Source organism: Hibiscus syriacus, unplaced genomic scaffold, assembly GCF_006381635.1.
Source record: "Hibiscus syriacus cultivar Baekdansim isolate YM2019G1 unplaced genomic scaffold, ASM638163v2 tig00013960_pilon, whole genome shotgun sequence".
Lineage (NCBI taxonomy): Eukaryota > Viridiplantae > Streptophyta > Magnoliopsida > Malvales > Malvaceae > Hibiscus > Hibiscus syriacus.
Window position 1 is genome coordinate 2,331,055 of NW_024062312.1, and position 26,998 is coordinate 2,358,052.

At 34.7% G+C, this 26,998-nt stretch overlaps 1 protein-coding gene and 3 pseudogenes across 3 annotated transcripts; 3 read left to right on the plus strand and 1 right to left on the minus strand.

The window, feature by feature from the left end:
* The first annotated feature begins 2,648 nt into the window (after positions 1-2,648).
* On the plus strand, positions 2,649-13,756 carry LOC120206775 (annotated as a pseudogene).
* A 404-nt stretch (positions 13,757-14,160) lies between these two features.
* Positions 14,161-15,387, minus strand: LOC120206621 (annotated as a pseudogene).
* Positions 15,388-16,175: 788 nt separating this feature from the next.
* Positions 16,176-20,781, plus strand: LOC120206777. Of its 3 annotated transcripts, XM_039206371.1 has the most exons (13): positions 16,176-16,461; positions 16,773-16,834; positions 16,976-17,038; positions 17,145-17,207; positions 17,384-17,446; positions 17,603-17,664; positions 17,856-17,918; positions 18,113-18,175; positions 18,302-18,364; positions 19,290-19,349; positions 19,564-19,707; positions 20,005-20,100; positions 20,198-20,780. In XM_039206371.1, the coding sequence occupies exons 6-13, from the start codon at positions 17,662-17,664 to the stop codon at positions 20,408-20,410; spliced, it is 705 nt and encodes a 234-aa protein (XP_039062302.1). In that variant the 5' UTR covers positions 16,176-16,461; positions 16,773-16,834; positions 16,976-17,038; positions 17,145-17,207; positions 17,384-17,446; positions 17,603-17,661; the 3' UTR covers positions 20,411-20,780. The 3 variants fall into 3 exon arrangements, with proteins under 3 accessions (XP_039062302.1, XP_039062304.1, XP_039062303.1); XM_039206373.1 differs by lacking the exon at positions 17,384-17,446 and having other exon boundaries at positions 20,198-20,781; XM_039206372.1 differs by lacking the exon at positions 17,145-17,207.
* Positions 20,782-22,450: 1,669 nt separating this feature from the next.
* LOC120206779 lies at positions 22,451-26,856 on the plus strand (annotated as a pseudogene).
* Positions 26,857-26,998: the final 142 nt, after the last annotated feature.

Below are 26,998 nucleotides of genomic sequence, written 5' to 3' on the forward strand. Positions count from 1 at the left end.
AATTTAATATTAAAGTTTTACTTGTTAATATATATATATATATATATATCACAATGATAATTTGATAAAATATGCATCAAAGTAATCTTATATTTATTTAACAAAATATTATAATCTTACATTCCTTCTAAGGAAATCAAACAAGGTAATACGATAATCCTGGAGTAATGTTACATTCCGATAATTTTATTCTCAAAAGTCATCTTATATTCCGTGAATCAAATGTACCATCAAACTTTTGACATTAAAGGTTCATACCCATGACATCTATAATACTCAAATTTAGATCTTTAAAAAATAACAATAAATTCTTTATCATTTATACCAAAAGATTAAATTTAAATTAACAGAAAGGAATCGAGTGAAATTTAAATTAACCAAAAGATTAAATGAGTGGATAATAAATAATTCCAGGCTGCAAGTTGATTCAAGGCCACCCTTTCCATATGCAATAGGGTAAATTACAAATTTGGTGAGTAAACTTTAAGTCTCTCCTATTTTACTCATTTTACTTTAAATCTTTTCAATTTACTCACTAAAGTTAATACATTAAGTTTTTTTAGCCACTTGGCCAAGTTAAATAGTTAACGAAAACTATTATACGTATCCAAAGCGACATTGTTTTGATGAAAAATTTATTTTCTTAAAATGCATTGTTTTTAATACAGTTAATTATTTAATGACAAAATGATCAAAATATGAGAGAATAAAGTTATGTGACCAAAAAATAACGTGTTAAGTTTAATGAAAAAATTAAAAGTTTAACGGAAAAAAATAAGAGAAAGAATAAAACTGAATGATGAAATTTATTGTAACATTACCGATGTTTTGGACTAAAATGTCTTTAAATTTTATTTTCAAAAATATCATTTTTCAGTCATTGAATAATAAAAATTCTACGAAGGTTAAATTATAAATTTATCCTTAAACTATTTTAGATTTACAAAAAAATCTATAATTAAAATTTTATATGAAGTTCAGGGGTTAAACTAAAATTTTACCCTTTCATTAAACATTTTTTATATTTTTAATTTTGTAAAAAAATTATACAAATTTTATGAATTTAAATTTTTTAAAGAAAATATATAAATATTTCCAACTTGTAGGCCTGTAAATGAACTGAACGTTCAGCGAACCGTTCATGAACTGTGCGACGAGAAGTTCGTTTATGTTCGTTTATTTATTAAATGAACGAACATGAACAAGATTTTGCGTTCGTTTAGTTAAATGAACAAACACGAACAAGGGCTCGTTCGTTCATTTACGTTCGTGAACGTTCAATTATATGTTCGTTTATGTTCGTTAATTTATGTTCGAACTGAGGGCAAGTTGAATATATTACGAAGATTATTGAAGTTGTTTGGATTTCAAGAAGATTGTTTTGTTGAACAAATTAACTTTAAGACTTTATTATGTTCATATAGCTTATTTATTATTTATGTATGTTTTTGTCGTATTCGAACAAATTAACTCTAAAATTGCAGGTTATATTAATGAATTTTAAGTTGTTATTCTTGTAGTTTACTTTTTTTTACATTCATTAGTTATGTTCGAATAAGTTTATTTTTTGTGTTTGTGTTGTTCGTTTGTTGTGTTCGTTTATGTTCATTTATTATGTTCGTTTATGTTCGTTCGTTTTTATTAGTTTACGTTCGTTTATGTTCGTTCGTTTTTGTTAGTTTACGTTCGTTTATGTTCGTTTATCATTTAAATGAACGAACATGAACAAGTTATATTCCTTAATGAACGAACATGAACAAAAAAATATGTTCGTTTATTTATTAAATAAACGAACATGAACATACCTCCGTTCGTGTGCGTTCAATTCGTTTACAGGCCTACCAACTTGTAATATTATACAAATATATAATAAGGACAATTTGATCAAATATACATTCTAATAATATTTTATTCTTTTAACCAAACACGATAATCTTACATTTTTGCTAAACCAACCAAACACAAAATATAACATTCTCAGTAATCCTATTCTCTGATAAACTTTTATTCTAACTTATAATTTTACATTCCGATAACCAAAAATCACCCTAAGTGCAATATTCCATTTGGACCCGAAAACCGAAATCTCCAGCCGCTCACACAAATAAACGCATTTCTTTTGTATTTTGGCGTCGAGAGTGAAAGAAACAGACCCCAAAAAAGAAAGAGGGAGCTTGTTAACCAACGCGTTATCTGTCTGTCATTTCTTCGTCAAATTCTCTGTCTTTTAATACTGAACGCTCACATTTTTAGTATTTATAAATTTAAATTTAAATTTTTAAAAAATAATAACAATTTTTTTTATCATGTATGCCATTTGATTTGTGTGAAATTATGTTATATAAAATTGATTAATTTCAAACTTAATAATATTTGAGACATTTGGTTTTTTAATATTCTTTTACGGACAAAATCAAACATTAGCTGGAGTAATATTAATGTGTTCATTTATGATATTGACGTACCGATTCACGATAAATAAATACATAATAAAATGATTAAATTAATTGTTTTAATCAAGTTCGATGATTAAATTGAACGTTGAATAATTGCAATAAATTATAGTAAAATGCAACTAACAAACATCAAAGGTTCAGCTTCTCCTCTCTCTTCTCCGATGTCTTTTCAGGCTTCTTAGAAGACAGATCTTTGGATTTGATCTCTTTTAGCTAAGGAAAAATCTGGGTTTCCTTTTATTCTTCCATTTCATCTCAAAGATCCTACATTTTCCTTCTCTAGACTCACTGAGTCAATGAGGAACTCTGCTGCTACACGGACTTTTCTCGCGCCGGTCTCCATTTTCGTCTCCTTGTTGTTCCTCTCCCAACTTGTCTTAGCTGCCGACTGAGAAAATCCTCCTAAATTGCGGCGAAAAAACCGAGCTGCCCGACAACGACAACCGGAAATGGACACCCGATATCGGTTCCAAGTTCCTTGTCGGAACCGGGAAATCAGTCGTTTCCCGGGCCGCCACGCAAGATCCCGCCGTACCCGAAGTTCCGTATTTGACGGCCCGCGTTTTCCGCTCCAACTTCACCTACAGTTTCCCGGTGGTCGCCGGCCGGAAATTCGTAAGGCTGTATTTCTACGCTAATTCATACGACGGTCAGAATGCAACCAACGCCTTGCTTTCCGTCACCAGCGGTTCCTTTGCTCAGGAATTTCAGCGCCGCTCAAACCAGTGAAGCTCTGAATTATGCTTTCATTATCAAAGAGTACTCCATTAACGTAGATGGTGAGTTTTTGAACTTAACATTTAGTCCCTCTTCCTCTCCAAATGCGTATGCCTTTGTGAATGGGATCGAGGTATTGTCGATGCCTGATATTTACAGTAATCTCGACGGAGTTCTGGTCGTCGGTCAACAAGCTCCGTTCACCATTGATAACAGTACAGCTCTGGAGAATGTTTATCGGCCGAATGTCGGTGGGAGCGATCAGAGTTTTAAATAGCGGATCGAAAAGTAATTTTGTGATAGCGTCGCCGTCCGAAACTGGTATTAATGATTTTAGCGGTAGGTAATGAATTCACGTAAATAACGGTCTATCATGCCCGTAATTTAACGGGTTGAAAGCGTCGATAACGAGACGCTATAAGCGTTATTCCACCGTGATTGTAAAACAAAAACAAAAATCATCAAAAGACCAGAAATTTCTACGGCTGAAAGAAACTAGATCTAGGTTTAGAAATTAGAAGAAAAAAATTGTGTTCTTCTCTTCTCACGACGACCTGAAATTTATACGGTTGAAAGAAGAAGAAGAAAGTAAAAAGGAAGAAGAAAGTAAAAGGAAGAAAGGGGTTATGTCCAAGGAAACTAAGTAGTACCAAGAGGAATCTTCGTGGTTATCTTACTGGATCTTGCAGGAAATAAAAGTATGGGAGCTAGAAAGCTTAGTTTTGGGTTTGTGAGTGAATGTTAAACAATGAAAACGTTTGTTTTGTGAAACTGTAAAGAAATTTGATGAGGATATGAAGATGAAGGTTGATTTGGGTATTTTTGAAGGCCATTGCTGGCCCACTCCCACCTCGTATTTTTTAAAATAAATTTTATAATATCCTAATTATAATTTTAATATCTCTCACCTTTTCAAATTCTATAATTTAATTCTTAATTTTGATTGTAAAATTTAATTTTCATTTAATTTAGTCATATTTTGAGTAATCAAAATTTATAATATTTAAATTTTACAATTTTATTTTAATTCCATTTTATGTTCTTTAAATATTTCACTTTCGTTTAGAAAATATTCTAAAAAACATTAAAAATGATTCTTTATAATTATAATTATTGTTATTCTATTTTAAGATAAGTTGTGTGAAATTTTAAAAAATTCACGACCGCGACACCCGTAGTGACCGCGATGGCATCCGTAATATCCGCAACCGCGATAAACGCGACGCGACCGAAAACGTGACCGCTAACGCTATTTAAATCCCTGGGAGCGATATCTCACCGTCCAGTGATACCGGCCTTTTCCGGTCATGGTACGATGATCAACCATACCTTTTTGGTGCAGTCTTTGGTGTTCCAGCATCTGCTGATCCGAATGTCACTGTCGATTACTGGACGATGCCGACGTATATCGCTCCGACGAATGTTTACACCACGGCTAGATCGATAGGGCCGGATGCTCGAATAAACGAGAACTACAATTTGACATGGTTGTTCAGCATTGACTCTGGATTCTCTTACTTGGTGAGGTTACATTTCTGTGAATTTACTGATAACGTCACTAAGATTAACCAGAGAGTGTTTGATGTGTTCCTCAATAATCAAACTGCCGAACAAGGGGCTGATGTGATCGGCATGGCAGAACAAGTTGATGTTCCGATGTATAAAGATTACGTCGTGGTTGTTCCGGGAAGCAATTCCCAACAGGACCTTTGGCTCGCATTGCATCCAGAATTCCAGACAAGACTAACAAGCCTCAATATTATGATGCAATCTTGAATGGTGTAGAGATATTCAAGATAAATGATCCGAACAACAACCTTGCAGGGCCTAATCCGTCCCCTGGTTCGGAACAAGAAACAGTGGATCCATCATCGGCTCAGCCATCTAATACAGGTAGTTTGAAGAACCGGACGGGGATCATTGCCGGGGGAGTCGGTGGTGGAGTGGTCATGTTGCTTGTAATCGGTTTCTGTGTTTTTGTTGTTTTACGTCGTCGTAGGCATGGGAACGACACAAGCACGAATGATGATCCTTCGGGATGGCTTCCTCTTTCATTATATGGAAATTCGCACTCTGCAGGCTCGGCAAATATGACTACCACGGGGAGTATTGCTTTCTCCCTGCTTTCAAACCTTTGCCGCCACTTCTCGTTGGCCGAGATCAAGGCTGCCACGAACAACTTCGATGATGCTTTGCTCCTTGGGTTGGGAGGTTTTGGCAAAGTTTACAAGGGTAAAATTGATGGTGGGATGACTAAAGTCGGAATCAAACGGGGCAACCCACTATCCGACCAAGGTGTATATGAGTTCCAGACCGAGATAGAAATGTTTTCCAAGCTCCTCCACCGCCACCTTGTTTCTTTGATCGGTTACTGTGAAGAGAAAGGCGAAATGATCGTGGTTTATGATTCTATGGCTTATGGAACATTGCGTGAACATCTATACAAAACACAAAAGCCACCTCTTCCATAGAAGCAAAGGCTCGAAATATACATCGAGGCTGCTCGCGGTTTGCATTATCTCCTCACCGGTGCCAAAGACACTATTATTCACCGTGATGTCATGACGACAAATATTCTTCTCGACGAGAAGTGGGTAGCGAAAGTCTCAGATTTCGTGTAACACCCCAACCCGTACCCGACCCGGATATGAGTTTGAGGTGTCACATTGAATTTTCAAACTTTGACTCTTGACAAAATTCAAAGAAAATTTAAATCTTTCATTAAAGTAAAAGCGGTTTAGTTACATAAATTGACCACAATACCCAAAATCAATCAGAGCATAACTAATTCAACCAATTAGTACATGTCAACTATACTCAAAATAACTAAAATCATTTAAATCCTCTATTTTCTGATATGAAATTTTGTAAGTGAGGTGCTGACATGTCTTACTCTTCTTCGCTTCTCTTCTCACTTCTGTAACATACGTGTGAAACAATCACACGCTAAGTCGATGACTTAGTGAGGCATAAAAAACACATCTAATGAAATTCATACCCACTAATCATGCATGATTGTTTTATGCTATCAAATCATATAGCTCATTTACATATACATCAACATATATATACACTTGTACCATGTCACGAGAAACACACATATCATTATATCAAAACATACATATTTATGTACAATCATTTCTATTATTATCAATTTGTACATTAGTCCTTATAATTTTATACTCTTATCCATAATATCCTTAATTATCACATCATAGCACATATATCAGTTCACAACGAAATAAACATATAATCATACCAAGTTTATTTATCTTATTATTTTTATTAGCACATGAACACATGTGAGAACTATAGATATGTGAGTCTATAAAGATTGTGCACTAATGCTGTCACCACAGCTCGTATAAATGCACCGAAGTGCCATGTAGAATTGCACCGTAGTGCCGCATAGAAATGCACCGAAGTGCCATATAATAATGTCCATAAGGACCACATATCATTCCTTAAGAATCATATACATATACTAGGGATCAAGTATGTGTCCCACAAGACTTCACACATGTTCCAAAGAATATATATATGTCCCGAAGGACCGCGTAGACCCTCGACTCTTGGCATGCCAACTATACCCCTAGCTCTCATGACACATAACATGGGCCTTATCATTTATGTCATTTCACATGTTCACATATTCATATTACCTGGGCACGTAGTCTCATAGTTTTTTAACATAGCTCATGATCACATTTTCATATAATCACATAGTCACATAGTTCACTTACACGTAGATCATTTCCATATAATTCACATGTTACATATCTCAGGTTCTTGTATTCATATAAAATATAATCACATTTATTCATGTATAGTATTTCATCTAAACCGTATAATAATGGCATACACTCATATCACCGAATAACTTCACTTGAATATATCTTTTGTTCATTTCAATGCTTAAATCATATAACACATAAGTTTTTCTTATGTCATTTATGCTACTTATTCATATAATCTTATGTTATCTCCTAGGTAAATGCTACCTAACTTATCTCATTTTCTATTTATACCAGTTTAATCTATTTATTTAGTTAAATTTTACTTAAATCATATACCATAGTTCTCTTTAAATATACTTCTTCTCTATAACACTTATCTTATAGTTTGGCATCATCATTTATACTCAATTCCCTTCACTAATATATTATTCTCATATTACTCTATAGTCTAATCTTATTTAACTCATCACCCTTCTCCTGTAGTCATATAAATCTATTATATTGATTCTTATAATTGATCACATTTACTATGTAACATGTATGGTCACCTATCATATAACCTATTTCACATTCTCATGTAATCATATAGATCATTCATATTAATTCCTATAACTTATCACACTGCATGCATTCACACAAATCATTTAATACATACTATAATATATATATCACATATACCCAAATCAAACATATGCATATGATCATACATCCATGCTTTCTAATATAGGAAATAGACTTGTCGCAAGTCTTATTTCCGTTAAACATCATAAACTAACTTGTATGCACTCACCTGGCCTCACTAGTCAATTCCAATCTCTTATCTTTCCCTTTGATCGATCTTATTTGTCAATGATTCCATAACTTGATTAGGCTCTGAATCTTATACAAGGCTTCACGGTGGAGAGGAGGAAGAAGAAGACTGAAGAATACTCTGGAGAAATTATCTCCTTTCCCACGTTTTTATATCCCTTAAAAAGAGAATAAAAATCTTCTCTTAGAAAAGACCATAATACCCTTGTTATTTCCAAACTTTACCATTAAATCCAACATCAACTTTCTTCAATTAAATCCATGAACTTTTAACTTATTTCGAAATCGATCACATAGTTTTTAAAATTTGCAATTTAGTCACTGACCCTGATTTGGGATGTTACAAATCTCCCCTCCTTTAAAGAAAATTCGTCCTCGAATTTTCACTGCACACATTGATAAGAACATGTCTGCTAATGTTCTCATGTTGTCTCATTTACTTAATCTTTCTTTCCCTTAGTTCTTAAACTACCCCTTTTTTATACATCTTTATCATGTCACTTATCATATAACCAATATCATCAGTTCTTATCACTCAAAATCATTAATCAATCAAATTCCTTATCAATCTTTAATTACCTTGCAGTAATAACGAACTTTTATTCCATCATCGCTTAATTACTTCTTAAACTTCCTTAATACATATAAATTATTCTTTATTCCTCTGACTAAATCTCCTTGACCAATAAACATAACCTTTATCACATCTGATTCTTTAAACTTTTTCCTTTCCTTTCATTTCCTTATTCCATTATTCCTTTATTCATTCAAAAATCAAAATCTCCTTATACACAAATCATATATATTTTCTTTCATGCTCACATACTCTTTTTCTCTCACTTATGCTCATCTCTGATTACTAATCTTTATCATCTCTTCATAACTTGATAATCAACACTCCTTGCACATACCTTATTCTTCGTAAAGTCCTTATTCAAATCATAATACACATATACTTGACTTCTTTCAAACATATTAATCCTTTACTCTTTCCAGTCAAAACTAACTCATCATTAATTTATTTGACTCATTCAACTCACATTCTTACTCATTCACAATGCAATTTTCCTAGGTTCAAACTCAGGCATTACAATTTCCTTTATCTTATAAATCAATCATCAATGCACCTATTCTTAAACCCTTGAAAAACAATACCTATATCACTTGATCCTTTTTAAATAATTCTACTTTACCTATTTTCTAACAGAACTTTTAACCCAATCCATTACTTTCCCTTCTAACTTAACTTCATATTCATTCTTAACTCCTTATTTAATCTTCCAGTACCAGACTCTACTATTCAAGCGTATCTGTCTTTCATCAAGTTTTGATCCTTTGATATGGAATACAACTAATTCAAATCGAGTCTGTAATTAACAATCATAATCTATGTCTCTCTTTGATAGTGTTGATTTTTATGAGATACGAATTCTCTTAATTCTTCTGAGATCTCTCTAGATCTTTAATATTCTTTTCGTCTAGGCACAAACCCTCCATACCTTACTTACATACATCATTTTCCTTCAACTAACTTAACAACAATTTCTTCGACTTATCAAACTACATTCATATCCCTACACGTTACGATTTATCTGTTTTCAAACTCAAGCATTCTAACTTTCTCTGTCTTATAAACTGATTACTGATATATTGATTCTTAAACTTTTCTATTACTTTATAACTTTCCTTAACCATACGAATCCTTATCTTATTCACTACATCACAATTACATGATCGAGATACACAACTATATCCATATCCGTTTCATATTCGGTTAACTTATCCTAACAATATCTTTAAATCTTTTAACTCCAATACACTTTTCGTCACATAATCTGGTTAGCTAACGCTAACTCTTTTCATCTAGAATGCAAACCCTTATAATATCCACATTTTGGCTTATACACAGTACTATCTCTTTGTTTCAAATTCATCACATTGATTGCATTTATCTTATAAACTGGTCATTGATTCACTTATTCTTGAACTCTTCTACAATTCTAGCCACATCCTTAGATCTTTTAACTTTCTTATGGTGACACTTGTTCACCATATTCAATCGTATCCATGAAATAATAAGAATACTTCATATCACTTTCCCGATTCAGACCTGTGAAAACTTACTATCACTATTCTAATATGATTTCAACTTTCTGAAATCAGTCTTTGATCTTATAAAGCACTTCCTAAGGTGTCCGCTCTTCCCCCTGCCTGACCAGGGCAGGTGAATTGCTATCACAATCAGGAATATCGCCTTTTACTTCACTTCGAAATTACTATAATCATACTTCTATTATAACTTAGCAATCTAATTCTATTAGCAAGACAACACACTCCTTACACTATCAGATCATATTTTTTCACCTTATGTTGGCATGTACACATTTTATGACACTTTGGACTTCGGTTTATGCCGAGAATCGGCTAAACCTTAGCTCTGATACCATTAAATGTAACACCCCCAACCCGTACCCTATCCGGATACGAGTCTGAGGTGTCACATTGACTTTTCAAACTTTGAGTCTTAACAAAATTCAAAGAAAATTTAAATCTTTCATTAAAGTAAAAGCGATTTAGTTACATAAATTGACCACAATACCCTAAATCAATTAGAGCATAACTAATTCAACCAATTAGTACATGCCAACTATACTCAAAATAACTAAAATCATTTAAATATTCTATTTTTTGATCTGAAATTTTGTAAGGGAGGTGCTGACCTGTCTTGCTCTTCTTCGCTTCTCTTCTCGCTTCTGTAACCTACGTGTGAAACAATCACACGCTAAGTCGATGACTTAGTGAGGCATAAAAAACACATCTAATGAAATTCATACGCACTAATCATGCATGATTATTTTATGCTATCAAATCATATAGCTCATTTACATATACATCAACATATATATGCACTTGTACCATGTCACGAGAAACACGCATATCATTATATCAAAACATACATATTTATGTACAATCATTTCTATTATTATCAATTTGTACATTAGTCCTTATAATTTTATACTCTTATCCATAATATCCTTAATTATCACATCATAGCACATATATCAGTTCACAACGAAATAAACATATAATCATACCAAGTTTATTTATCTTATTATTTTTATTAGCCCATGAACACATGTGAGAACTATAGATATGTGAGTCTATAGAGGTTGTGCACTAATGCTGTCACCACAGCTCGTATAAATGCACCAAAGTGCCACGTAGAATTGCACCGTAGTGTCGCGTAGAAATGCACCGAAGTGCCATATAATAATGTCCATAAGGACCACATATCATTCCTTAAGAATCATATACATATACTAGGGATCAAGTATGTGTCTCACAAGACTTCACACATGTTCCAAAGAATATATATATGTCCCGAAGGACCGCGTAGACCCTCGACTCTTGGCATGCCAACTATACCCCTAGCTCTCATGACACATAACATGGGCATTATCATTTATGTCATTTCACATGTTCACATATGCATATTACCTGGGCACGTAGTCTCATAGTTTTTGAACATAGCTCATTATCACATTTTCATATAATCACATAGTCACATAGTTCACTTACACGTAGATCATTTCTATATAATTCACATGTTACATATCTCAGGTTCTTGTATTCATATAACATATAATCACATTTATTCATGTATAGTATTTCATCTAAACCGTATGCATATGTGAGAACTATAGATATGTGAGTCTATAGAGGTTGTGCACTAATGCTGTCACCACAGCTCGTATAAATGCACCAAAGTGCCACGTAGAATTGCACCGTAGTGCCGCGTAGAAATGCACCGAAGTGCCATATAATAATGTCCATAAGGACCACATATCATTCCTTAAGAATCATATACATATACTAGGGATCAAGTATGTGTCTCACAAGACTTCACACATGTTCCAAAGAATATATATATGTCCCGAAGGACTGCATAGACCCTCGACTCTTGGCATGCCAACTATACCCCTAGCTCTCATGACACATAACATGGGCATTATCATTTATGTCATTTCACATGTTCACATATGCATATTACCTGGGCACGTAGTCTCATAGTTTTTGAACATAGCTCATTATCACATTTTCATATAATCACATAGTCACATAGTTCACTTACACGTAGATTATTTCCATATAATTCACATGTTACATATCTCAGGTTCTTGTATTCATATAACATATAATCACATTTATTCATGTATAGCATTTCATCTAAACCGTATAATAATGGCATACACTCATATCACCGAATAACTTCACTTGAATATATCTTTTGTTCATTTCAATGCTTAAATCATATAACACATAAGTTTTTCTTATGTCATTTATGCTACTTATTCATATAATCTTATGTTATCTCCTAGGTAAATGCTACCTAACTTGTCTCATTTTCCATTTATATCAGTTTAATCTATTTATTTAGTTAAATTTTACTTAAATCATATACCATAGTTATCTTTAAATATACTTCTTCTCTATAACACTTATCTTATAGTTTGACATCATCATTTATACTCAATTCCCTTCACTAATATATTATTCTCATATTACTCTATAGTCTAATCTTATTTAACTCATCACCCTTCTCCTGTATTCATATAAATCTATTATATTGATTCTTATAATTGATCACATTTACTATGTAATATGTATGGTCACCTATCATATAACCTATTTCACATTCTCATGTAATCATATAGATCATTCATATTAATTCCTATAACTTATCACGCTGCATGCATTCACACAAATAATTTAATACATACTATAATATATATATCACATATACCCAAATCAAACATATGCATATGATCATACATTCAGGCCTTCTAATATAGGAAATAGGCTTGGCGCAAGTCTTTTTTCCATTAAACATCATAAACTAACTTGTATGACCTCACCTGGCCTCACTAGTCAATTTCAATCTCTTATCTTTCCCCTTGATCGATCTTACTTGTCAATGATTCCGGAACTTGATTAGGCTCTGAATCTTATACAAGGCTTCACGGTGGAGAGGAGGAAGAAGAAGACTGAAGAATACTCTGGAGAAATTATCTCCTTTCCCAGGTTTTTATATCCCTTAAAAAGAGAATAAAAACCTTCTCTTGGAAAAGACCATAATACCCTTGTTATTTCCAAACTTTACCATTAAATCCAACATCAACTTTCTTCAATTAAATCCATGAACTTTTAACTTATTTCGAAATCGAGCACATAGTTTTTAAAATTTGTAATTTAGTCAATGACCCTGATTTGGGATGTTACATTTCGGCTTGTCAAAAACTGGCCCTACATTGGATCATACTCATGTGAGCACCGTCGTGAAGGTTAGCTTCGGTTATTTGGATCCTGAGTATTTCAGGCGACAACAGCTAACCATTAAGTCCGATGTTTTCTCGTTCGGTGTCGTCCTGTTTGAGATCATTTACGCTCGTCCAGCGTTGAACCCCACACTGCCAAATGAGCAAGTGAGCCTTGCAGAGTGGGCTCCTCATTGTCACAAGAAAGGCATCCTTGATCAAATCATGGACCCTTATCTCAAAGGAAAAATAGCACCGGAATGCTTCAAAAAGTTTACCGAGACCGCAATGAAGTGTGTGGTCGATCAGGGAATTGACAGACCATCGATGGGCGACGTTCTGTGGAACTTGGAGTTTGCTTTGCAACTACAAGAGAGTGCAGAAGAAAGTGTCAAGGGAATCAGTGGAATCGATGTGGAGGAAGGGGCCTACGACGACATAACATGTAAAGGCAAGAAAGATTGTAACACATCCATCGGTTTCGATGGTAACATCATGGATACTCGGAGTAGTGGAATGAGTATGAGCATCGGAGGTCAAAGCCTTGCTAGTACAGACTCCGACGGGTTAACACCCAGTGCCGTTTTCTCACAGATCATGAACCCTAAAGGGCATTAATTCAGAGCCGGCAACGGCGATACGACAAATATGCTCGTTGTTGTTACTCGACATCATCGGAATCGATTTATTTATTTGTTGTATTCATTTTATCTGTTAGCATATATTTGTTTTGATCAAATGTCAGGTGTTTCCTGAAGAGTATATGTTGCATTTCAAGCGATAGTCTCCTGCAATTGTGCATTGACAATTCATTTATAAACCATATATCCGTTTCTTCATTATACATCTACTAAATAAGGTTAGTTTCCGCTCCGTTATCTACTAATCCGAATCAAATATGGCAAAGATCGAAATAAGCTGGCAGAATGTGGGACAGAGAAACAGAGTGAGACAGTTGTATGTGTGGTGTATATATATGAAAGACGGCTAATGAGTTGTGGTACCAAACTTATAATGATATATTAGGTTAGGTGTGCCTTGAAATAAAGAAAGTGCTGCTTCATTTATTCATTTATTTATTCATACAAAGACAACCCATTGCTCATTGATGCAACCAGGCACTATTAAACATGAAGCATCACAATTTCACTTTACAGAATCTAAAATGGCGTTGATCTTCTTCTGCAACTCCGGCTTGTTTGCTCCGATGAGCTTGTCGATCTGTTGCCCCGTCTTTAAGAAAGAAGAAAGTAGGGGTCGTTTTTATATCCAATGCACTGCTGAGTTCCTGTATTACAGGATTGAATCATTTCTGTCTGAGGTCAAGTAGGGGTTTAAGTCGCTTTAGATTTGGATTCATGTCATTTCGGATTTGAGGCTCAGGTTTTCGGAGTCGGATTATTACAGGATTGAATTATTTCGGTTTCAGGTCTTCTTAAGCTTCTAAGAATGCAATAGCAATACACAAATCACGCACAATTGTAACAAATAGGAGGTCACAGTACACTTTTCTGTACTTACAGTTAGTTCATCAACATCCACCGACAAGAACATCAGAGAAGGATGCTTCTCTGGGATCTCTCGGTAAGATGGCGCCACCGTTCGACAAGGTCCACACCACGCTGAACTGAAGTTTGCAATTACCTAATGCAAAGGGACATTTGAGAAATGGTGGTCAGATTCATCAAACCAGAGTTACTACAGGCCTACAGCCCCGATACCTTGCCTGCAAAGAAAGCGATAAGAAATCACTTAAAATTTTGCCATCTCTCTTTGCTTCGGACAACTTCTGATCCCAATCCTCTTTGGAAGTCGTAGGCTGCACATTTTCGCTAACAAACTCGACATGCTGGTCAGAATCGGAGTGATCGTCAGACCCACTACAAGAATCACATCCTGAGACCCCCAGATTAGACCAGACCAAACAAGTCAAAGACTGCTTCACAATTAAAATTGGATCGAATCATCTTATTGAATCGCAAATCGATTAATTTCAAGAATCAGATTCTGGTACAATCATGGTAAGTTTCTTGGAATGCAAGGTGCCCTATAAACTGTATCTCGGGTGTCTGAAGTATAAACACCATGACAATTTCCTTTAGGAAAACATCCCCGTTGTTCTCGGAACAAAATATAAGACAAAGAACACATTCGACGACGTACAAAAAGCATAGGCATTCTTACACAATAATCGTCATCAACCCATCGAATACTTCTGGGTCCAGCTGCGTGTGGTAGCTTCGTACTTGGCCCGATCGTTCTTCTACATTCAGGGTTTGGATCAGAACGACGAGCACATGGATAGCATAGTAGAACCTGGTTTGCACTTGAGTTAGTATTTCTACCATGCATTCCAAATTTGAAACAAGCTATACTGATTTTATTATACATGACTCTAGATTTCTAAATGATGTAGTCTCTAATATATGTCACTTGGCATTTAAGCTAAAAGTAACATTAATTTTTTTAATATGAATAAGAATTTAATTATATTTTAAATTTATAAAGTAATTATTAAACTTCTCAAACAGTTATAAAATGATCATTAAATTTATCAAATTATTATAAAATAGTCTTTAAATTTATCAAAATTAATCACTATTTTATCATAAAGAGTAATAGTTTTGTAATAATTTGATAAGTGTAATGACTATTTTGTAATTTATGAAACTTAAATGATAAAAAGATCATTGAAACATAATTTAATGACCATTTGGGTGTACTTTACTAAAACAATTGTGAGGATAAACTATGTATTTATTACTTAAACTATTAGTTTTGGTTTATTTTAGTATCTAAACTTTTGATATCTTTCAAATCCATATCTAAATTTAATTTTTGTTTCATTTTAATATCTATTTAAATTTAACGTCAAGTTTTGGAGAAAATTGAAAGCTTAGGTACTAAAATATATCAAAATTGATAGTTTAAGTATTAAACACATTAAGTTTTTAATGGTGAGGTACTAAAATAAAATAAAAACTAAACTTTAGATATGATTTTAAAAAATTAAAAGTTTATATATTAAAACGGATTAAAATTGATAGTTTGGATATTAGATACGTAGTAGTTTATACTTTTTGTAAAGCGCGATTGAAATCCCTAAACGAGTTATTGGTCCTAACAAAACCCCTAAGGGGGAGAAGACAAGAGGAATTTCCACTGTCGAATTTCAACATCCTTTGTAATATTTTATTTAAAAAAAATCCCAATAAAACTTAATATTTTCTCTTCGTTGGATTGTATCTAAAAGGGAAAATGGAAGAAGAGAAGAAGAAGAAGAGAAACAAAAAGAAGAAGAACAAGCAGGGCAAAACCACCGAAGAAGAAGCAGATCAGATTCAAAGTAATAATGTCAGCAACGGCCAGAGCAGCGGCAACAATGCTCTGGATCTGGATACTCATCAGCCTAATATCGCTCTTGCCGTCAGTGAATCCTCTTTTTGTTCTTTATATTAGTTAATACTCAATTCTTTTTTCCTTTTCTTATTAGGAAATGATGGTCCAAATTTCATTTCTATTGCTATTTAATTTATATTCGAATTTGAGCTTGCAAATTTGCTAAGAATATTGATATTTTGTGGCATTTCTATTGTGAACACATGTTTGATTGTCATCACATAATCTTCTTTATCGTTAGGAGTTGTAATGTGGTAATATATTGAGCATAGATCTTCACATAATCCTAAAGAAAAATAGGATGATGTTTTTGGTGATGTATTGTTTTCTGCTTATAGAGTTCTGCGGACGAGATGATTAATGAGCTACGAAAAGAGAAGAACTACTTGTACAGAAAGAGGTAATATTGAGTCATATATTTATGGTAATAGACATTAGACAAGCATCTATTCTTTTCATCTGCACTGCATGTTTCATTTGTGTCTTTGCCTTGATTTTGATTGTCATCCATAACACAGGCTAACCTTTAACGTTTCTACAGGCTATTTTGCAAGAGAGAATTCAACACTTGCGACATGAAAATGAATCACACCGACAGAAAGAGGTTAATTCGATGTTATCTCGGAGGAAATGTTTTGTTTAAACTTGAAAAAGTTTCCCTTTTTTCTTTCATTTGTGTTATGAAGTCCCTCTCTTTTATTTTTGTATAGGCTACCTTAGAAGAGACAATCAAGAAGTTAAGAAATGAATTTGATTCCCACCTAAAGAAAGAGGTAATGTGTTACAAATCTAATTGTATGTATCAACTGAAAACTGTTCCCTGAAATTGCACTCATCTCTCTCTGTGTGTGTATAAAAGAAAATTGCTGTTTAGTTTGATTATGTTATGATATTTGTTGTGATTTCCCCCCTCTTTCTGTGAAGTACGAGTGACTCTTTATTCTTTTAGGTTTCCTTAGAAGAGTCCGTCCAGAATTTACAACATAGAAATGATTCACACCTAAGGAAAGAGATAATTAGGTTTTAGCCACTAAAATTCTGTGACCTTTTCATACATAAAGGATGGCTTTACCTGTTTTCTATATAGATGTCTTTATACAAAAAAAAATCTGTTGTGGTTTAAACTTCTCTATCTTGAAGCACAAAGTAATCCTTTGTCTTCTTGCAGGCTTCTTTAGAGGAGACAATCCAACAATTACAACATGAAAGTGAATCACTGATGCAGAAATGGTAACATACTAAAGTTCTGTTTTTCATTTTTTAGGGTACAATATAGAACATTATAAAGTTAAAATGTATTGAAAATTGCATACTTTTTAGTAGAAGGCTAACAATTTCCCTACTTTTATTTAAATGTTCTTATTCCTTTCTTGTATCCTTTCTCTCTTGGTAACTGCTATAGCTCATGAGACAATTTACAGGCTGGTTTAGGGATGAATGTCATTGGACTTCAAAATGAAAAAGAATCCTGGCTTCAAGAAAAGGTAATTTAGGCTGATAGATTATTACTTAAGGATGACATCTTTCAAATTTTTTTCCCTTATTCATCTTTGTTCTTTAATGACAAATGAACTTCCAATAAAGCATCTTTCTTTTTCTGAATCCTTATCGTTGTTGTTTGGAGGATTTTTGGATATTTTGTGATGTATTTGGTAATTCAATGTCATGCGACTTGCAGGCCAGCTTAGAAGAGAAAATCAGTCACTTGCTGGATGAAAAAGCTGCTCTGGATCTGAAAAGGGTAAATTTTCTCATATTAGTTGTTTTATGCCTGTCTTTTAGTTTTTGAATGTTTTATGGGTATAGGCATAGTCATTCCTACAACTTTGTGATTGGGATCTTAAAAACGGTTGGTTAATACGTGCAGGCAAACTTGGAAGAAAATGTTAGACAGCTGGAGAAAGAGAAATACACTTGGATTCTGACAGAGGTAGTAGATTTTACTCTTATAATAGTGTCAATAATGCATTTTATTGGTAGATGGTGATCTGTTGGAAGTAAGAGCCTGGAATCTAATTAGATTATATACTGTGTCAAGGCCTTTGTGTGATCTGCATATATGATTTTCCTGGGATCTAATTGGATTCTATACTTGAGATTGGATTGAACCTATGTTACCTGGAACGCGATCGGTCCCTTATGATGAACAAAAACCGGAAAGTAAGGCGCTATTTGTTTGGTACGTAATTCAATAGGGATAGTCTCCTTCGGTTTGTTTAGTAGGAATGAAATACAAGTTTTTAGTTTGTTTAGTAGGAACGAGATATGACTTATTGAAACACAATAATTGTTTATATTATATAATATATATTTTAATTTAATTAAAAATAATATAAATTTATGCAATTTACAGATAAAATATCTAATTTTCATAAATTTAACAATAAATGAAATACTACGTAATAACCAATAATATTTAATATAAATGTTAACACAATGACATCAAATTATTCATGCAACTGCCAACTGGCAAAGCATAAGTTGTCTAAACTATCGAAGTTGGTCATGAAGTGTTTGACCAGCCCTTAGTGTGGAGCTTTAGAATTGAGCAGTTGACTAGTCTTTGAAAACTAAATAGGATCGCTAAAGTAATCTAATTGGATCACAAGCAAATTGCGATTTGGAACACTAGTAACTGATACATAGTTCGTTGGGTGTTAAGCAACTTGTGGTAACATTCGATTGAAGTATGAATGGTGTCAAACTCTTTTTTACACAATTTCCCTTTTGAATCCTTTTTTAGGTTCTTTTGTTTGCAGCGGAAGTCCATTCCTTGTTTTCTTCATCTGCATCTGCATCATTAGACCATAATAGTCAATTTGGTTGTACTTATTTTAAACATTCAATGTTTACAGAATTCTACCAAACAATCGATTTCTAGCCTCAATCGTGATATTACAAGACTAAAAATGCAGGTACAGTATTTTCACCCACATGCTTTAATGGCTTCTGTTTTCTTTTTACTGGTTATTGGACTCGGTGGCACGATTAATCCTGTATTTGGTTGACACTACTAATATAAATTCATTCTCAATTGTTAGTATAGACAACTAAGTGCTGCAGATAAGTCGGCCTTTTTTGCAGTGCAACTCTTTATTCTGATGTGGATATTAAAACAAAGCTTCGCAGGTGGTTGAGTTGGAAGAATCCAGAAGTGAGCTTTCACGAGAAAATCAGCACCTTGCAGAAAATATATCTAGCATGCAGTTACATATACAAAACCTCGAGAGGAACATTACCTCCAGTCCTCCATTTGAAGGCAATAATAACAAGGTTTGCTTCCTTTTTTAACTTCAATTTTGCTCCCCTTTTCTCTAGCGTCTTGGCGATTCTGTTTCTAGTTGAAGCAATATATGAGGATTCATGATATATACTTGGATTTGGCTCTATGTTTGTTGTTGTGGGAGGTTTCCTCTGTGGTTCTGCCAAAAGTTGATCGAAATTTCGAAATATGAAAACGTTTGAGCAATTAATTACTTAGCAATTAAAGGTTATAATGTTTGGAGCTTATATATCTGAAGAAATTTAGGCAGAGAGCGCAATCTAGCTTACCAGTTTTCTCTTATGTAGCTAGCTTCTGGCTACGAGGACCTTAAGTCTCAGATTGAAGCAGCAAGTGTGTTTGTCGAAAAACTGGTCATGGAGAATGCCGAGCTTGTTCAGAAGGTGCCTTTTGGCCTGCAACAGACTGATTTACCGTTTTCTATTAGTTTTCCTTTTAGTACTAATATCCATGTTGTGAATTTACGCAACTCATTTGCAGGTGAATGAGTTGTACGTCAAGCTTGAACAACAAAGCAAGGCAGGGGGACATTCTAAGGTCATTGAGATGCTTAATCCTGTACCGCAATCGCTCGAGAATGGCTCTGTATTGTATCCAGAGTTGGATTCTGCAGAAGCTTCTCCAATTACGAACGAAGAATCGAACATGAGAATGTGGATGTGCAACCTGCTGCTCCTTTTCCACGCAATGTAGAACCTGAGGTCTCGGAAGAAATCGTGCAAATTCCTCTCGATGATACTGATGTAAGGAATTTGGAATCCCGGAGTATTGCTGGTGAAGAAAACGCTGTGCCACTCACCGATGCTCCCCTGATTGGTGCTCCATTCCGGTTAGTATCATTTGTCGCTAGTTATGTTACTGGTGCTGACCTGGTTAACAACACCTGAAGCTCGGACTCGTAGTGTAGATGCATTTTTTCATACACTATCTGTTATTCGTTTAGTGGCCGCAACGTTGTTGTTTCGACAACGGATACCGATGAATGTTATCTGCGGAGAGGGAAAATACTGTTTTCTGTTTATGTTTGGTGTGTTTCTGTTTACCGTAGCCGACACATTCAATAACATAGTTTAAGGCCTTGCGACGTAAAGCATACCATAGCACAATTTACCGTTCTGTATATCTGTTTATTTTTTTAGGGTTAGTGTATCTTTTAGCCCATTACTTTGGTTTTGATCTATACTTTGTCCCTTGATTCTTTTTTTGGGTGCAATTTGACCCCTGATTTTGGCTTTAAACTACAGTTTGCTCTGACTTTTTTGTTAGAGGCAACTTGACCCATGTCTTTGGCTTTGATATGCAATTTGGCCCGTAATATTTTTTAATACAAATTTATCCTTAATTAAACGTTTAAATTTGTATTAAATTAAAATTTAAAATATAAATCTTTACACTTTATATCATGTGTAATTTAGAAATAAAAATTGTAATCATTATTTTAAGACTGAAGAAAATGTAGACTGGGTCAAATTGTATATCAATGTCAAAGTCAAGGTCAAATTGCACAAAAGAAAATCAAGGGGCAGATTGCTTAGACACCACTTTGAGAATGACTGTCGAGTTCCATTCTCAAAGTGGTGTAAAGAAATAGAACATTGGTTATATAGAAGGTGATAATGGTGCATGATGATATCGCCATCAAATGAAGAATTGTTTAAATACCAAAGGCATAACGCAAACAAATACCCCTAACGTTTCATACTATATGCATTTTTACGCGTATTTTTTTGGAGTATTTATACCCATAACGTTTAAATATGAGTCAGAAGTCCCTCCGTTGGATGGAAACCGTCAGTCAACTGACAATCAACAGGTCCATCTGACTATGCATTCACAGGTGGACAGTGATGACGTTTCCATGTCACTATTATATGTTCACGAGGAATTGACATGTTAGCATTTTTTTTGTTTAAAAATAAAATTTAAAATTAAAGTTTGTACCAGTAGGAGATTGACACGTGTTAATTCCACGTCAGCATATAATAGTGACGTGGAAATGTCATGTCATCATCGTTGTCCACCTGTGAATGTTTAGTCAGATGGACTCGTTGACCGTCAGTTGACTGACGGTTTCCATCCAACGGGGGACTTCTGACTTATATTTAAACGTTGTGGGTACAAATGCTCAAAAAAAAATAATACGGGCAAAAATGCATATAGTGTTAAACTTTAGGGGTATTTGTTTACATTATGCCAATACCAAAAATCAAAATTTAAATTTTTACTTAAATAAAGAGATGTTTTTATGTAGGGGTGAACAAAATTTGATTCGGCTTAAAATTTGATCTCTCTTATTTGATTCAATTATAATTAACATTGAGTCGTAATTTCATCGACTTGATTTGAATTTTTTAATAATCAGTTGATTGATTTTCAGGTTTCAGTCGAGTTCATCGGCTCTGTATGATATACATATATCGCATATGAAAAAATATAAATAAACATGTGTATTATATATTATTATAGAAAATCGTTTAAATTAAAATTAAATATCATAATATTATAAATATTTATAATTAAATTTAAACAAAAACTCAAATAACTTAACTAGATCCATTAAAAAAATCATATTATAACATTTCTAAACTAATACGAGACGTGTACATGAGAGTATTTGGCGACTATTATTACAATTAGTTAAGAGAATTAAATTTCCGTTCTCTTAAGGATATTTGGGACTATTATTACACTTGGTTCTAAACTAATACGAGATGTGTACACGACGCTGAGGAGGATTCAGCAGCCGCACCACCGCCGGCTTAATCTCAATCAGAAATCAAGAGAAAAGCCGCCAGAGATACCGGAATCTCAATAATAGTGGTTTCCGTTAGTCGTCAAAGAGCGGAGGCAACAAAATTTACTAAGAAAAACGAAAAACCATTGCCATCTCTGTGCTTCTCCTCTGAAAGCCGTAAATAATATCTTCATTGTGGTCCAATTTTCCAAATTAAAGAAATAACCATCGCGGCATTATAGGCGAGGGAAGGAAGGAAATGAAAGGTGGCGGTGGTGGCGGAGTTGGTCCCGCGAAGCGGCAATGGAGAGGTCTGGCAATTGGCGTTCTCTGCCTTGTGATTTTATCAATGCTGGTTCACCTTGGATTATTGCTTGGCCTACACAATGGATTCCACTCTCCAGGTACCTCTTATAAAATCTTTTATTCTTTCAGATCTGTTTTCGATCAGGTCATTGTATGCAATCGTGAGTTGCATTTGTAGATCTAGATTTCACTCGGTCTTTTTCTTTAGTAATTCGAGGCAGATCTCTCATTGTACTCATGTATGCTCTACTCGTTGGCTTATCGCTTATCATTTTCATTTGCGCTTTACCTATGCCTACAGGATTTGTGCCTCTTCAACAAAGTCCACCTTCGGTAAGCAGTTTGTTTTCCTGATTCTATGGAAAATGTATTATTTTATCCAAAAGAGAAAGAAACATATAAGTTAAAGTAGAAAATGAGGTGATCAAATTTTATCTTCTGAAAAAAAATTAATTTAGTAGTAATAATTAGTGCTTTCAATTTTTTGATAGGGGGATCGTACAAGACATGTAGATAACCTTGTCAGAAAATTAGGACCTACCCCGCCGAAGGTTGGTTTTTCCATGGCTCTTCTTTATGTATGTATTGTTTCTGAAATATGCTGTGTCTTTCATTTCCTTTTCTTCTTGCACTTTCCCTATATCATTTATGATTGGTGTTGATGAGGCTTGAGTTTTTGCAACGGAATTATAAAATGGTGATCAAGTGACCATTCCCTTGTGTGTGTTGTAGGTTTTTTGTGTTCTACATTGGTTTTTAGAGTTGACATAACTCTGATTATTATATTGTGTTCTGTAATCCATGAATAACACTAAGAGAAGGGAATCACTCTCATTTTGTAGTCTCTATCATTTTAGTAGTTGATCCCTTGATTTTAGTCTCTAACTACTGAACACATGTTTGTAGTAGCATCTCATTTTATCCATTAATTTGCAATCTAATGTAAACACCTTAACCTGTTTAAACGGTTAGCAGTGAAGCACCTTAATAATTAGTGCTGAACCTTTATCTGTTATGTTATTAAGGTGCACATTATCCTAGTGCCTTGTGACTCCTGTTTAGACTTATAAAAGTACCTGTTATGCGTGTAGTTTGATCATGATCTTTACTACCATACTGCAGCAGCCTATGGTTATATGTATGCATGTTTTTAACTCTTTCTTTTCACTTTAGGATATTCTTAAACACTTTGTACGTGAAGAAAGAAATGAAACCAGCAGTACAAATGCCACACGTAAAAGTCGGCAGATGAAAGGTCTGGTTGAACTCTTCTTAACCGTGCCTTGGATAATTAACCATTCCCTTTTATTAATTTTCAGTCTGAACCTTTTCTTTTAACATTCAACAGGATTTTCCAATTCCGCCTCAAGTTGTGCTGCAGCCATCCGGCAATAGAAATGTACGCATATTGCTGAAAGTTTGCATGTGCTTTAGTAAATTCTTTTAGTGCCATGTAACATCTCTAAATAATTTGATTTTCTTTAACAGATTAGTATAGATATTTTTAAAACAGGAATGAAACGTGGTGTTGATGAAAATGTGGGATTATGTGAGTTGAAATATGGAAGCTACTGCACTTGGCATGAAGAAAATAGGGAAGACATGAAAGATTCCACAGTGAAAAAATTGAAGGACCAGCTTTTTGTAGCCAGAGCATATTTTCCCAGTGTCGCAAAAATGCCAGCCCAGAACAAGTTGTCTCAGGAACTGAAACAAAATATTCAAGAACTAGAGTATGTCCTTAATGAAAGTACTACAAAAGCTGATCTTCCTCCGGGGTAAGTTATAGTGCATTATTCATGACTTCATAAAATTCCATGAACAATATTTCAGAGTCTAGCTTTTATTTTGTTCTGAATCTAGCTTTTACGGTGGGCAGTTTACCTGAAATCGTTATCATTAATTCTCAATCTTAAAGATTTCACAGAGTGACCTCAACACCATTGTGAGTAATATTATGTGCTTAGGTCCCGCAGTCCCCCCCCCCCCCCCGCGGAGAAAAAAAGAAAAAAACCCTCTCATCTCTCTCTCTCCTAGTCTGTCCTTTTGGCAGATTGGTTGAGTAAATAGCAGTCGCGGAAAACTTGTGTTCTTTTGAATAGCTAGAATGTTCATAATTCTTGCTTCAGTACCAAGTCTATTTTACTGGTTGGTATCAGGATTATAGAGAAGTCAGTAAGGATGGAAGCTGCCATAGCCAAAGCCAAATCAGTCACTGCAGATTGTAATAATGTTGACAAGAAATTGAGACAAATATTTGACCTAACTGAGGATGAAGCTAATTTTCACATGAAGCAGAGTGCCTTCCTCTACCGACTTGCAGTCCAGAATATGCCTAAGAGCCATCACTGCCTGTCAATGAGATTAACTGTAGAATATTTCAGAGACGATTCATTTGATAAAGAGCTGACAGAAAAATACTCTGATCCCACATTACAACACTATGTTATATTCTCCGGTAACGTCATTGCATCATCAGTAGTAATAAACTCAAGCAGGGTTTTAAAAAACGGTCCGCGACCGCGATTTCGGCCACAATATAGCGGTTTCGCCGCCGTCCGAGTTACCCGCGACGGCCGCAATAGCGCCCGCGATGGCCGCAATCACGGTAAATCCGAAATAACCGAAAACGCGACCGCGACCGTGATTTGAAACCCTGAACTCAAGTGTTACGCATGCAAAGGTATGTCGTAGTCTTTCTTTGATATCGTTTCATTGTTCTTTACCACAGCTCTAGTGGTGGGACTGACTGGTTATCCTGCAACATTTCAGAACAGTATGAACCGAGTTTTTCACGTGCTGACTGATGGACAGAATTACTATGCAATGAAATACTGGTTCCTCAGGAATACATTCAGGGATGCTGTAGTTCAGGTGCTGAATATCGATCATCTTATTCAAGATTACTCCGATAAAACAACTCTACCTCACCTGAACTCACCTCTGGAGTTTCGAATTTCCTTTTACAGCAGTGGTAACGCACCAGCAATGCATAATAGAACAAAATACTTATCAATTTTTTCTCATTCCCGTTACCTTCTTCCTGAAATATTCAAAAACTTGGAAAAAGTCATGGTTTTGGATGATGATGTTGTCGTCCAGCAAGACTTGTCAACACTCTGGAACCTTAACATGGGACAGAAAGTGATGGGTGCTGTCCAAATGTGCTCTGTGGGATTGGGTCAGCTGAAGAATTATTTGGGCGAAAGCAGTTTCAACTAAAGATCATGCTCGTGGATGTCTGGATTGAACGAAATTGATCCGGTCAGGTGGAGAGAGCTAGGCATTTCTGAAACCTACTGGAAGTTGGTGAAAAAGGTAAGTTGATCCTACGTTGATACTCTCTCTTATCAGTTCAATTACATGTGCAATACACTGTTTAGAAACAACATTAGTATTGCACAACTCTGTATTCAACCTCGAACCTAAATCCATTTTAAGTATTTATATTTTCCTACGGCACCTCCTTTGAATAGAACGATGCAGAGATGCAACAATTAAACTACGGAAAATCACAGTTTTGACTTTCAGTTCTTATGATGACAACAGTTGAGCACAAAGAAGGAATCAACCGTGCTTGCAAGCATGCTTACTTTTCAGGACCTAATCTACGCTCTTGACAGTGAGTGGATTGTATCGGGCCTTGGTCACGACTATGGGATTAGTATCCACGGCATCAAGAAAGCTGCAGTTTTGCACTATAATGGAAATATGAAACCTTGGCTCGAGCTGGGAATTCGCAAGTATAAGGTGTACTGGAAGAAATTTCTAAACTGCGAAAATCATTTTCTGAAAGAATGCAATGTAAATCCATAACGAGCCGGTGGTGGGGTTTAACACTATGAATCCTTGGAAAACTTGAGAGCTTAAGGAACCAATGGTGAGAATTTTGACAACAGAGCTAGAACTTTGAAAGGGTATTAGACGGCAACAAAAAATGTAGCTACAATGACCTCGATGGGTATATATGTGTGCGTGTGTATTCCGAAACTTTTCAGTAAATAAACCATAGGATGGAGTTCCCTAGAGGTGGCTACAGTTGGTAGGGGAAGATGGATTTTGGGGTATTGAAGTGACTGTTAGAGAATGCACACAGAGAAAGAGCTTCATTATCTGCTTCCTTCTAGCTTTATGAATTAATGTGATAAACATCTGACAAATAACCATACACAGAGAAGGGCGTGATTTTCATCTGTTCCAAGAGTTTTCAATTTCAATGGCCTTTCGCAATCCAGAAAATG